The sequence below is a fragment of the Silurus meridionalis genome, chromosome 10, assembly GCF_014805685.1.
Source record: "Silurus meridionalis isolate SWU-2019-XX chromosome 10, ASM1480568v1, whole genome shotgun sequence".
Lineage (NCBI taxonomy): Eukaryota > Metazoa > Chordata > Actinopteri > Siluriformes > Siluridae > Silurus > Silurus meridionalis.
Window position 1 is genome coordinate 5,126,867 of NC_060893.1, and position 13,302 is coordinate 5,140,168.

At 38.2% G+C, this 13,302-nt stretch overlaps 1 protein-coding gene across 1 annotated transcript in view; it reads right to left on the reverse strand.

Annotated features, from left to right (window-relative positions):
* Window positions 1-999: 999 nt before the first annotated feature.
* Window positions 1,000-13,302, reverse strand: part of si:dkey-82f1.1 (DENN domain-containing protein 2A) — a 34,243-nt gene continuing 21,940 nt past the window's right edge. The window contains exons 5-20 of the mRNA XM_046859621.1: window positions 12,362-12,471; window positions 12,081-12,278; window positions 11,773-11,866; window positions 9,934-9,978; window positions 9,644-9,831; window positions 9,327-9,436; window positions 9,168-9,237; window positions 8,799-8,870; window positions 8,560-8,700; window positions 7,399-7,547; window positions 4,710-4,887; window positions 4,081-4,122; window positions 3,832-3,937; window positions 3,292-3,564; window positions 2,586-2,672; window positions 1,000-2,479 (exon numbers count right to left, since the gene is read on the reverse strand). Coding sequence (XP_046715577.1) covers window positions 2,448-2,479; window positions 2,586-2,672; window positions 3,292-3,564; window positions 3,832-3,937; window positions 4,081-4,122; window positions 4,710-4,887; window positions 7,399-7,547; window positions 8,560-8,700; window positions 8,799-8,870; window positions 9,168-9,237; window positions 9,327-9,436; window positions 9,644-9,831; window positions 9,934-9,978; window positions 11,773-11,866; window positions 12,081-12,278; window positions 12,362-12,471 — 1,895 coding nt within the window. The 3' untranslated portion in view covers window positions 1,000-2,447. The remainder of the gene's footprint in view (window positions 2,480-2,585; window positions 2,673-3,291; window positions 3,565-3,831; window positions 3,938-4,080; window positions 4,123-4,709; window positions 4,888-7,398; window positions 7,548-8,559; window positions 8,701-8,798; window positions 8,871-9,167; window positions 9,238-9,326; window positions 9,437-9,643; window positions 9,832-9,933; window positions 9,979-11,772; window positions 11,867-12,080; window positions 12,279-12,361; window positions 12,472-13,302) is intronic.

Here is a 13,302-nt window from a genome sequence, read left to right on the forward strand (position 1 = left end):
TTCCCTCACCACATCCATAAACCTCCTCCTTGGTCTTCCTCTTTTCCTCCTTCCTGGTGGCTCCATCCTCAGCATTCTCCTACCGATATACCCCATGTCCCTCCTCTGCACATGTCCAAACCATCTCAATCTCGCCTCCCTCACCTTGTCTCCAAAACATTCTACATGTGCTGTCCCTCTTATAAATTTAATAAAATATACTCCTGCATGATAATAAATTTGTCCTTTTTTTTCACATTTATTACTAATGAACCCTTCCATGATTTTGAGCATTAAGATGTACACTACATGGACAAAAGTATAAGAACATAATGTGATTTATTAAAAATTCTTGAAATAAAAGTTGCAAATGTATTTGTATTTGAAAACGGTATGCTATCTAATGCTCTACAATTTCATGAATATTTGAACTCTATATTTATTTTTTTTCAACAAGCTATATTGCCATAAGTTTGTGGACACCAGACCTTCACACTCATGTGCCTTTTTTTTAAAAGTCCTATTCCAGATTAGTCCGTTCTTTGTTTGGAATAATATCCTCCACTATTCTGGAAAGTCTTTCCACTAGATTATGAAGTGTTGCTATGGAGATTTGTGATCATTTACCTTCAAAAGCATTAGAGCATTACCATCCTGATTGGTGTTTAGTGGTGTTAAGGTCAGGGCTTAGTGCGGGGCCACTTGTGTTTCTATCAGTCAATACAATTGTGTACCTCCAACTTTGTGGCAAAAAATTGAAGAAGGCTTATATGTGGGTCTAACAGTCAGGGGTCCACATACCTTTGGATATACATTGCACAGAATATAAATTAAATAAACATGTGTAATGAATCCTATTGAAATGTGATTTTGGCAGCCTGCTGCAGTCGTGGTGCTCGTCTGAAATGCACAGTTTGGTCTGCTCCAGTTTCTGATCCAATCTTCCGCAGCTGAACACTTTCACTTTCATATTCAAAGAATTGAGCCCTTCAAAAATTCACAAAGAATTTCCACAAAACGCTGGATAAGAATCGCTTTATTTCATACGGGTTTAAACAACTGCTCCAAACAACCAGATCTTTATTTTGAAATTTGCAACAGCTTCCAATCTGACCTTGCTCAATGTAAAAAAAAAAAAAAAAATGAATACACTCATTATTTGTGACTACTTTTCTTTTATGGATTTATGCCATGGAGTCTCTGCTTTGGTTTCTTCTGCTTGGAGTACAGCCATAATAAGAAATCAAGATGAAATCTTCTCAGAGGGGAAGCTAGGGATTTAAGTGAGGGAGCAAAAAAAATAAAAATAAATACAAAAAAGTGGATTTTTTTTTTTTTAGCATAATCCTGATCTTTACATTAAATGAAAATATAGGCGATATGTGTTTGTTGGCTTTTTTTTGTAATTTGAGCAGTGCTATTAAGCAGGTTCTGTGAGTTTTTTCTCTTTTTGTGGGAATCAAACAAAAATACTAGCATCAGCATAAAAAAAAAAATTTAACTAGAAAAAAATGAAAGTCCTCTCTGTAGTGACCCCTAGTGGTGTAGATGGAAGACTGAATCCTTATTACTGGTGAATGAAAGTAAAAATGCAACCTGGTTATACTTTGAAACTCAAATCACAGCAACGAGACCAGCAGCTTTTTTGTTTCAGGTTTCATTTAGTGCTGTTTTTTTTCATTTGTTTTTTTTTTTTAACATAACCTGCAAAAGACAGAAGATATCTACATGAAGTTCATTTGTCGATACAGTCCATGTCCTTGCATTTATATGCAAGTTTGTATCCCAGAACAAGTTACCCGCATCCATTACTTTCACATTCCATTCATTCCTTTCTTTTTTCGGTTCCCAATATAAATGTCCAGTCACAGTGTTATTTTAATCCAAAATCTAAAATATACTGCCGATAAAGAGTCTGTAACCACCTAGCAACATTTTCTGTTTATTTTTGTATTGTAAAAGCGACAAAAAAAGTATTCTGTACGATGTATTTTTTCTCTAAAAAGAATATAAATTAAATTATTGCCCCCTGTTACAGAAGTTGTACTCTATTTCTGTAAATAGAAAAAAAATATATATATATATATATATATATATATATATATATATATATATATATTTATATATCAGCAATACCAAAAAATCACAAATTTTTTGGGGGGACAAGACTGTACAGGAAATTCAACTTTGGTCTGTGATTACATTCTCCTCTAGACTTCCTACACACACACACACGCTTAAAAACATACCAGTCTATGGTGAAACATGACCTTGGTACTGTTAATGCAAGAAAAAAGGAAGATGAGCATTTATTAAAAGTTTGTAGCCAAGAATTCATGTGCAAGTTTTGTGTTATTGCTGAGCTCATGCCGTTTCTCCCTTCGGTCTCAGTCTCAGTGCTTTCATGAGGCTTCAGGTTCATGCGTTTGTACAATCGCCACTGTGGCGCTTCGTCGCGTTCACTCGCTTCACTTTTTGGAAAGGAATTTCATTTTGTGTCCTGCAAAAAAAAAAAAACAGATTTATTTAGAAATGTAGTAGTATCTGAGGGAAAAACAAAAAAATACTAATGTATTCTTTCTCCTGAGCACCACAGAAAAGCTTACCTAGACCTTTGAGGAACTTGTTGACCCCTCGATTCTCAGCTCCAGGCAGCGAGTCCAGGTAATCTTGAGCCCTGACCTCAAACAAGCCTGTACAATGAGAGAGCACCAATTTAATGATGTACTGTATGTGTTTAAAAATGAAAGAAAGCTGGAGGTAGCTGAGCATCTATCAATGGTGGATGAAGTAAACAAACCATGTACTTGAGTTAAAGTAAAAATACACTCGGTAAAATATTACTTATGTTCTTATAAATATTTGATGTGAAAAGACTCTGTATTTCTCAGCACATTGATCTATTAATAGAATGATTTTAATGATCATGATCTCAAAATCTTCTTTTCAACTACTTCAAACAATAAAATCACGCAAATGAGGTCACGGGTGTTGTGGCGAGTTCGAGTCAGGAGTTTCGTCCATCATTTATTCCTCTCTAAATGTTCTGCTCGCTGTTGAACTGATGCTGAACTGTATGTTGGTGATACGTAGATACACCAAGCGCCAATTGACACGAGTTCAAAACAGCGCACGCTCGACTCTGATTGGTGGCTTGGTGATTCGACCAGTTACGTTTCTGTATTTGAGTAAAAAGTACGATATTTGACTTGTATTGTAGTGAAGTAAAAGTCGCCCAGATACACGAAAAGCACAGTACAATTACATTCATTTTGTTACTGTCCACCACTGGCATCCATCTACTGTTCCTACCTCTCAGTCCCTGCCTGCGCATCTCCCTCTCCTGAATAAAGGCCGCGAACATCTGTGTCTCCATGAAGACCTCCAGGAAACGACGCAGGCTCTTCGAGGACACGGCCTTGCGGAAGGCCTCGCGGTGGAACGATAAAGGTGTCGGGGACGAGGAGGAGGCTGAGGACTCTTCATCGCGTTCGCTGCCTCCCATGAACAGCGAGTAGTGTCCGACGATTTCCACAAAGAAGCGGACAAAAGCCTCGGACACCACAGTGCTCAGAGAGCAGTGTTCTGAAGAAAATACATAGGAATACGTATGTTTTTGATGCCATCAGCAAACACAGGGTTGAAGCTGAAATAGTAATTGACCCTTAAAAGTCCTTGTTTGTTATTCTGTATAATATTATGAATACTCAGTAACTACAGAGGACAAAGTATCACCTTAAGTATTAGAATTAATAGGTGGAGACTAGAAAAGGTTAGTCATGAAATGGAATTTTTTTTCTATTTATGCAGGCTTGTGGTCATCTAGACAGCTTCCAGAAACAGAAAGTATACCCGTGGGGAGATCTCCTCTGTCAAAGGCCAATTCTCTCCTCTTCTCTAGAACATACTCAAGAGCAGTCTGCAGTTTGTGAGGCAGAATAGAATCTTCATCATCCATCTAGAAAAAGAAAAAAAAGAAAAAAACCACAGTTCAACCGGTGACGAATTTAACGTAAGACTTCTATGAAATGAAATTTCCATTCCACTCAGCAACAGCTTGTTACCAGGCTTACACAGGAAGGTAATAATGTTCTACAGTACCTGTCGTAGGAAACGGCTACTGCCAAGGTCCACCACCAGGACCTGTGCAAGAACAGAGGAGAGATTAATGTCATTTCCTGCGAGTGTGCCAGTTTCGCTGTTATCTCTGCACTGCTATTGTTAAACCGAGAGAAAGTAGGTCAGGGTTCAGGGCAGGCCGGGTAGCCCACCTGAACAGGAAGTGTTCATGGAAAATATTAGAAAACAGATTGCCCCTTTGACCTCCTGGCCAGTACCATTTACTCTCCACAGACACTATTATTAGAAGGATTCGCTCCTCTTTTTTCATTACGTTTTTCTTCCTTGAGTCATGATATAAACTCTCTACTGGTGATTATTTTCCTACACTGTTTTGTACCGAAAAGCTGAACACATACTAAAGAATTAAACTTTCCCGGGACACTTAAAAGAGTGAACTATACATTACTGGTATTAAATCTTTTTCCTAGCCACAGTCTCTCCCTGATCTTGCTCATCGGGGATAAATTCACATTATTCATCTATAGTTAATTTTTGTTCTACAATTCTTACATTCTGTAAAGCTGAAAAAACTAAACTTGAATTGAATTAAATAATCATAGTATTTACCAAATCAAGCTTTTGAAAATGGATGGACAAGGGGGTCTTACCTCTTCTAAAGGGAGCTCCTTGAGTCGAGGAAGAGAGCTGGACAGCAGGCCCACAATAAAAGGAGTTGGAGTGCAAACAATGTCCATCATAGCAGGGGGCAACACAGGGATATATGTGTGCTGCCATGTAAAGGGATAGAGCAGGGCCACTACTGCATGACAACACTGAGACAGTGTGCTGGATAGAGACAGAGACAGAGACCGAGAGATTACATGACATTACATTGTAATTTTGCAAGCACTAGTACAACAAAATGGCGTTCAGTATCAGTACCAGGTAGTTCAATAGTAGTAAATTGGTTTCAAATTGTTGGACACCTGACCATCATTCATAGGAAGCACCAAATATCCAATAATATATTTGTATCTGATCTCACTAACGCTCTAGTGGCTGATTGAGCACAAATTTCTCCAAAAATCTATTCGAAGGTTTTCCCAGAGATAATTTTTATAAAATAGAAAAGTCTTTATTTGTCAGATATACATTGTTGTGAAACTCTTGCTCGGAAGCTGGGGTCAAAACGCAGAGTCAGCAATGATACAGCGCCCCTGGAGCACAGAGAGTTAAGGGCCTTGCTCAAGGGCCCAAAAGTGGCAGCTTGGCGAAACTGGGGCTTGAACCCCCCGATCTTCCGATCGGTAACCCAGAACCTTAACCATTGAGCAACCACCTCCAAGCAAAACCATTGGTTATTTAGTAGGGAATTTAGAGAGAAATGCCAGCAAATTCACTAAATAATAAACACAGTAAAACCTTTAAACAATGTCTTCCTTTTTATTATTATAGTTCTTATGCCCAGAATTTTCTTGTATAACTTGAACAAAAGTATTGGGACACCTGACTTTTCCAGCCATATGTGGTTCTTGCCCAAAATGATGTTCCAGCATGACAATGCCCCTGTGCACAAATCAAACTCCATGAAGATATGCTTTACATGGGTTGAAGTGAAAGATCTTCTGCTATAAAGCTCTAACTGTACACTTAACCCTGTTAAACACCTCACCTCACCATCATCAGTACCCGACTTTTCTAACACCTTTGTGGCTGAATGAATCTCACACAAATCTCCACAAACACACCCCAAAATCTAGTGGGACATCTTCCCAGAAGAGTGGAGCTTATTATAAGTGCAAATGGGGACTAAATATGGAGTAGGATGTATAAAAAGCACACACGGATCTTATTTTGCAGTATAAAGCCCCCGAGAATAAGAATGCAATGCATAATCTGACTCCTTTCTGACGCTGAACAAGTCAGTCAGTGTTATGTGCTTGAACATTTTGACCACGAGGGGGCGCTAAGGTACAATACTACTACTTTTACTAATTTGATAACTTAAAATCAGATATTAAAGATGTTTATTATACGAAATAATAATTGCATTCTTTAACAAATCACTCACATAAATCATTGCGGACAATATTAGATTAAATCCATCCAAAATTTGTCATCAGCAAAACTGCAAACAACAACACAAAAGTTAATTTGTTGCATCTGCAAGCGAGTCTGTTTTCATTTATACTCCTTCAATAACAATTTGATTAGATGGAGCCAAATTTCCACTCATTTCTGAGCAGTGACACGTCATCCTTCTCTGAAATCATCTTGTTCATTCGAAACGAGCACTATAGCAGAAATCACAGCGCAAGGACATCCGTTTCGGTTGCGTCAGGTCGTGTTGCACAATGCTGGCAGCAGGATTTCGGGACGGAGGAGAGGAATTTGATGTTTTTAAATTTGTCAAAATGTACACAATGCAGTCGATCTCTATTTCGCTCACTCCAATGCCTGGCCCTCAGCAGATTTTTCCAATAGAAATAAATAAATGAATAAAAAACCTGTGACTTTTGTTTCCATGGCAACGTTATAACAGTTCGGCATTTTTTCCTCTAAGACGAACGATTTAAGGGGCCACAACTTTTTTCCTTCACTTCTGGTGCCACATCTCTGTTTGTCTCCTCTGCAGAATGTTTATTAGATTAGGAGAAACAAAATTCTCCAAATGGTAAAAAAAAATTATAATAAACTTAACAAAAAAAATCTCAAAATGCAAAAAAAATGACAAGCATGTATAAATATTTCTCATATAGGCCAAATGAACTATAACAAGATAATAAATCCAATGTTTCAGTAATTTTTATTTGAATTTCCATCAATGGACAAAACTTTGTGGACACCTGACTATAAGATCTGTATTTGATTGTGTGTGTGAACAACCCATTCCACATTTAGTCCCCATTTTCTCTTACAACAACCTTCACTCTTCTGGGAAGATGATACACAGGAACTGAGAAGATTGAGGAGGTCTGGGCTGCAGTCAGTGTTCTAATTCATTCCAAAGGTGTTCAGCAGTGTTGAGGTCAGAGCTCTATAGCAGGAGATCTTCCACTCCAAGGCAGGTAAAGCATATCTTAATGGTCCTGGCTTTGTGCACAGGGAACAGGTTTGCGTCTCCTAGTTCAAGTGAAGGGAAAATTCAATGCTATTGGCCATTCTATACAATTGTGCCTCCCAAATTTGTGGTAATAGTTAAGGAAGAACCACATACAGCTAAAAAAAAAAAAAAAATCAGGTGTCCCAATACTTTTGCCCCTATAATGTTGATTAATTCTACATTCGTTTTTTTTTCTTCTCGTAATAGAAGATCAATCTGACTATTGTTTGAGTGCACAACGGATTCAATAATACCTGAGCTTATCTGCTGTGAAGATCACTCTCCGCTCCAGGACCAGTGAGGCGAAGACTCTCAAGAGGAGACGCAGATTCAAAGACGAGAACAGACACTCGAAATCCACGTGTTCCAGCCGGGAATCAGAGGGACGACACAGCTCTATTACCTGAGAGACAGAAAGCGAAAATAAATGAGATTAAAATGTAAACTAATAGTACTACTTAGAGCACATAGTTTATTAATCTTAGAGAGCTTCTTCTTTCCACCATCGTCACTGTTAGAGATAACTTTTAAGGAGTAATTTATGAATTTGAAAGTTATATTCTTTCTTTCTTTTCTTTCTTTCTTTCTTTCTTTCTTTCTTTCTTTCTTTCTTTCTTTCTTTCTTTCTTTTTTGTTTGCCTGTGTTGTTTCCTTCCTTTAGTTCTTTCGTTCTTTCATTCTTTCTTGTTTGTCTGTGTTGTTTTCTTTCATTCTTTCATTCTTTCTTTCTTTCTTGTTTGTCTGTGTTGTTTTCTTTTATTCTTTCTTTCTTTCTTTCTTTCTTTCTTTCTTTCTTTCTTTCTTTCTTTCTTTCTTTCTTTCTTTCTTTCTTTCTTTCTTCTTTCTTTCTTTCTTTCTTTCTTTCTTGTTTGTCTGTGTTGTTTTCTTTCCTTCCTTCTTTCATTCTTTCATTCTTTCTTTCTTTCTTTCTTTCTTTCTTTCTTTCTTTCTTTCTTTCTTTTTTCCAATGTCCAATGCACCATACAAATAAAATTGAATTGAACTGAAGATTCCATCCATGCTGTCCCACCGGAGGAACCCCATAATGTCTCACATTTTATGGGTCACCTGAATTCCACACCCCTTAGAAAACAAAGAGCTTTTGGCTATCCATATAACACCAAGTGGCCTGTGGATTTAATGCAACTTCTCTCAATATATTGCTCAGGACCAACACCCTGACCAACAAATTTTTGGTTTATCTGTACTTTACTGAAGTATTTCATAGTTCTTTGGATACTCAAGTACATTTAAAGGCAAATACTTTTGTACTGTAACTCAAATGAAAGTTTAAAGGGAGCACTTTTACTGGAGTCATATGTTACGCTGTGTATCTCTACTTTAACTCAATTACATGGTTGTGTACTTCGTTCACCACTGAGCATTTCCAGAAAAGCACTATTGTCTGAACAAACCTCGGTGCCTGAGCCTGGTAGGAAGTTCTTCACAGTAATGGTTTTGCCCGGGGCGGGGAATGGAGCCTCCATGATGCCTCTCATGAAGGGCTGCACCAGAGCTGGGGAGATCGCTCTCCGTTTCTCAACCTCATCCAACATCTAACCCAAAGAGAAACAGATAACAGGCACACATAAAAGATTTATGGACAGTCATGATATTGTATATTTCAATAAGTCAATGAGATGTGAGAACGTACCTTTGAGAAAAGGTCAAAACATCCCAGTCGACTCACTATGCAATAGACTTCAGGTAGACGCCTTCCCTTCCACTAGGCTGTACAACAACACACATACACAAACAAACACATGCTTAAACCCACTACAATCGCAAGAAGCAACTGTTATAGAAAGTCTCACAAAGTCCCAATTCTACAAAAGCAAAACTTCCTACTCGAGAACCGAACAGCGGAAATGACAAAAGTCTTTTCATTGTTTCAATAAAACCGCATCATTATACTGTTCCACATGTGGATGCCAAACAGCTGTCCAGCCATATTTTGGGTAAAAATACATTCAAGAATAGAAATTTGTCCTACAGCACGAATTTAAAAAAAAAAGCGGGTCACCAATAAACGTCGACAGTAGCCAAATCTTCTGCTCCCATCTTCCCCAGTCAAGACAAATGAGAAAGTTTCACTAAAAATATTCACGAAACAAGACAAGGTTAGAGACCATCCTGACATTTTAATGATGTTTAGTTCTTGTGCGGAGAGTGAGTAAGTTACCTGGGGAAATTTTCCACAGGGGCCCAGTCTTTTGCATCAGGAAAACAAAACTGAGGAATGACTTTTAGTTGGTCTTCAGTCTCTCGCATGAACTTGAAACTCCTCTCCAGCTAAATGAAGAGAAGGTAAACTTTTAACACATTCGATGAGGCTCAAATGAATGGCAGCACTTTTTCGATGGACTTTAGAGATGGTCAACAAACAATTAAAACTGAGATTATTTTACTGCTTCTTGATCCAAGTTGTGAAGAACCAAATGTGTTACCAAACCAAGGTTCTTTAGACCAAGAAAATGGACCAATAAGATGACAGGCTACCTTTAGTGGGAACTGCTGGGTGACTTCAGGCAAATAAGGGACTCCTGCTTTGGTTTTATGCAGTGCTACTACTAGGAAGTACTCAAACAGTTTCCTCTCCTGAAGGTCCATGGGATCTCTGTCCAGCGTGTGATACCGACCCGTCTGCTTTAACATAGTCTGCACTGACACCAACCTTTGGCTGTGAGCTAGTACACCATGGACAAAAATCAGCATTAGACCCACGAAATAGAGATACAAATAGGTATTTGTTATTTATGTGTTTAAACAGTGTTTGATTCAAAGCCCACCTTTCAGCTTTTCTTCAGTGTCACTCTCTGATTCGCTGTTTTCATCTGTTACTATACATAAAAACACAATCAATTGGTATGCATGTAGTGACTCACACATGCAGTGGTGTGAAAAAGTCTGAAACATAATCAAACTAATTTAAATATTAGTAAAAGATAACACAATTAAACACAACATGCAGTTTTTAAATGAAGTTTTTTATTATTGAGGGAAAACAACATACAAAACTACATGGCCCTGTGTGAATTATAAACTAATAACTGGTTGGACCACCCTTAGCAGCAACAACTGCAATCAAGTGTTTGCGATAACTTGCACTGAGTCTGTTACAGCGCTGTGGAGGAATTTTGGTCCATTCATCTATGCAGAATTGATGTAATTCAGCCACATTGGAGGGTTTTTGAGCATAAACCGCCTTTTTAAGGTCATGCTACAGCATCTCATTAGGATTCAGGTCAGGACTTTGACTGGGCCACTTTGTTTTTCTTCAGCCATTTAGAGGTGGACTTGCTGGTGTGTTTTGGATCATTGTCCTGCTGCAGAACCCAAGTTCGCTTCAGCTTGAGGTCACTAACAGATGGCCAGACATTCTCCTTCAGGATTTTTTGTTAAACAGCTGAATTCATGGTTTAATTTATCACAACAAATCTTCCAGGTCCTGAAGCAACAGCCCCAGACCATCACAGTACCACCACCATATTTTACTGTTGGTATGATGTTCTTTTTCTTAAATGTGGTGGTACTTTTACGCCAGACATAATGGGACACACACCTTCCAAAAAGTTCAACTTTTGTCTCGTCAGTCCACAGAGTATTTTCCCAAAAGTCTTGGGGATCATCAAGATGTTTTCTGGCAAAACTGAAACGAGCCTTTAAGTTCTTTGCCCAGCACCGCTTTTCGTTTTGGAACTCTGCCATGCAGAAAACTGACCTTAACTGAGGCAAGTGAGGCCTGCAGTTCTTTGGATGTTGTTGTGGGGTCTTTTGTGACCTCTTGGATGAGTCGTTGCTGTGCTCACTCCTGGGACGGTTCTCCACTGTTCCAGGTTTTTGCCATTTGTGAATAATGGCTCTCACTGTGGTTCGCTGGAGTCTCCAAACTTTAGAAATGGATTTATATCCTTTTCCAGACTGATAGATCTCAATTACTTTCTCTCATTTGTTTCTGAATTACTTTGGATCTCAGCATGATGTCTAGCTTTTGAGGATCTTTTGGTCTACTTCACATTGTCAGGCAGGTCCTATTTAAGAAATGTATTGATTGTGAACAGGTGTGGCAGTAATCAGGCCTGGGTGTGGTGAGAGAAATTGAACTCAGGTGTGATAAACCACAGTTTTAACAGGGGGGCAAACAGTTTTTCACACAGTGCCGTGTAGTTTTGGATTTTGTTTTCTCTTAATAATAAAAACCTTCATTTAAAATCTGCATGCTTTGTTCACTTGTGTTATCTTTTACTAATATTTAAATGAGTTTGATGATCCGAAACATCAAAGTGTGACAAACATGCAAAAAAAAAAGAAATCAGGAAGGGGGCAAACACTTTTTCACACCACTGTATAGTATGCCAGGATTTTTTGAGATACATAACCGTCCATAACTCTACAATCCTTGAAAAAAATAATTTAAACACAACTGACCCGAAGATGTAAACATGTCCATAAAGATAAGTGGATACACGTGTGGAAAGGCAATGTATAGAATGTGTATAGTATAACATGGTGAAGTCTCTTAATGGGTGCTCACAACTGGGAAGCATTTGCAATCATATTCACATGTGGGACAAATAAATGAATCGATAAATGCCACGTGTGAATGTGTGGGATAGACTTACACACACCTCGCCCTGAGCTGGATTCAGTTGACTGAGAAACACGCTTCATTTTCTTTTTCCCTCTCCGGGCTTCAAAGATGCCATTTATTTTCAGCACCATCTGTTAGAAATGAAAACATCCAGTCTCCTTTATCGGGAAAAAAAAATCTATTTGATTTATTTTATATATTTATCTTCGAATGACCAGAACAGGAAATTTTTCTTTGCGTTTTTCTACCATTTCTAGCTTTACTGTAGGTGAATACTGCTCCCGAATCAGTTTTTCCCTAAACAAATTCATTCAGGATCACAGAACAGTATCTTTTTGACAATACCTTAGAGATTTTCCTCCGTCTGCGGTTATAGGGATCTCCAGAGAGGCATGGCGTATCATCAGGACTGCTGGGAGTTGAAGGTGGGCTTATTTTTGAGGGTGACGCAATGCCCCCATCTCTGTTTGTCTTGCGCAGATCCAACAGTTTGAAACTCCGCCGTTCCGAACTCTGCCTGAAGAAACCAGGCTTCGAGGCGAGCTAGTGAAAAAATAAGGTCAGTATAATGTACTTTGCCATTGCGGTTTTACTTCTCATTAAATATCATAAGCCAGAAAAGGTACCTTAGTTGGAGTGTCGAAAGTGGGCGAAGACGGTGACATTGGGTATTTGTTTTCAGGACAGTAGCTTTCCAATTCTATGTCTTCATAAGGGTTTTCTTTCGATGGAGGATCTGCAAATGGTGCAAAGCTTTTGTTATTCAGATTTTCTTACATATTGGGGTAATATATCACTTTTCATAAATGCACCTGAATGTTTAGTGTTGCTCCAGACATCAGTAACTGAGACATATTTACCAATTATACTTAATCAATACTTATTTTATAGGATTTCTGATCAGTAAGTCATGAGTTCAAATCCCAGCACTGCCAAACAGCCACTGCTGGGCCCTCATAACAAGGCCTTTAAGATTTAACTGCTCAAGGATAATTATACATTGCTCTGCCAACTCTACATAAGTCTGCCAAATGCCATCAATGATAATATCTTCCAACAAGGTTTGTTTATTAGGGCATCAATTTTTATCTTTACTGTTTAGGTCAATCTAACCTAATACATAGTGAATTACCTGCAGCATTAACGTATGCAAAATGTCTTTAAAAAAATCCACCAACAGCAACAAAAGCCCAAAACTAAAGGCCTTGCTAATGCTGTATAACTAGCAGTCATGCTAGCAGTCATGCTTTTTCCAGACACTGTGTTATTTGCTATAGTTAAAAAGTGGACTAATGATTTTAAACTGTCTTGAAACTCTTCATGCTAGATATCGTTCTAGGTAAATATCCAGCAAATGTAGGCTAGCAAGGAACGTTAGCTAAAGTTGCTGTTTGCTTCTCTTGAACTTATTACAATATGAAATAATATGAAACATATTTGTATATGAGAGTGTGTGAATGTAGCTGAGGCATAAAATGATATAGGGTCTCCGTCTTACGAGTGTTTGTGATACAGCCTATTTGTGTTCTAAATGTAGTTAGCACAATTCAAACAGGGACTGACTATC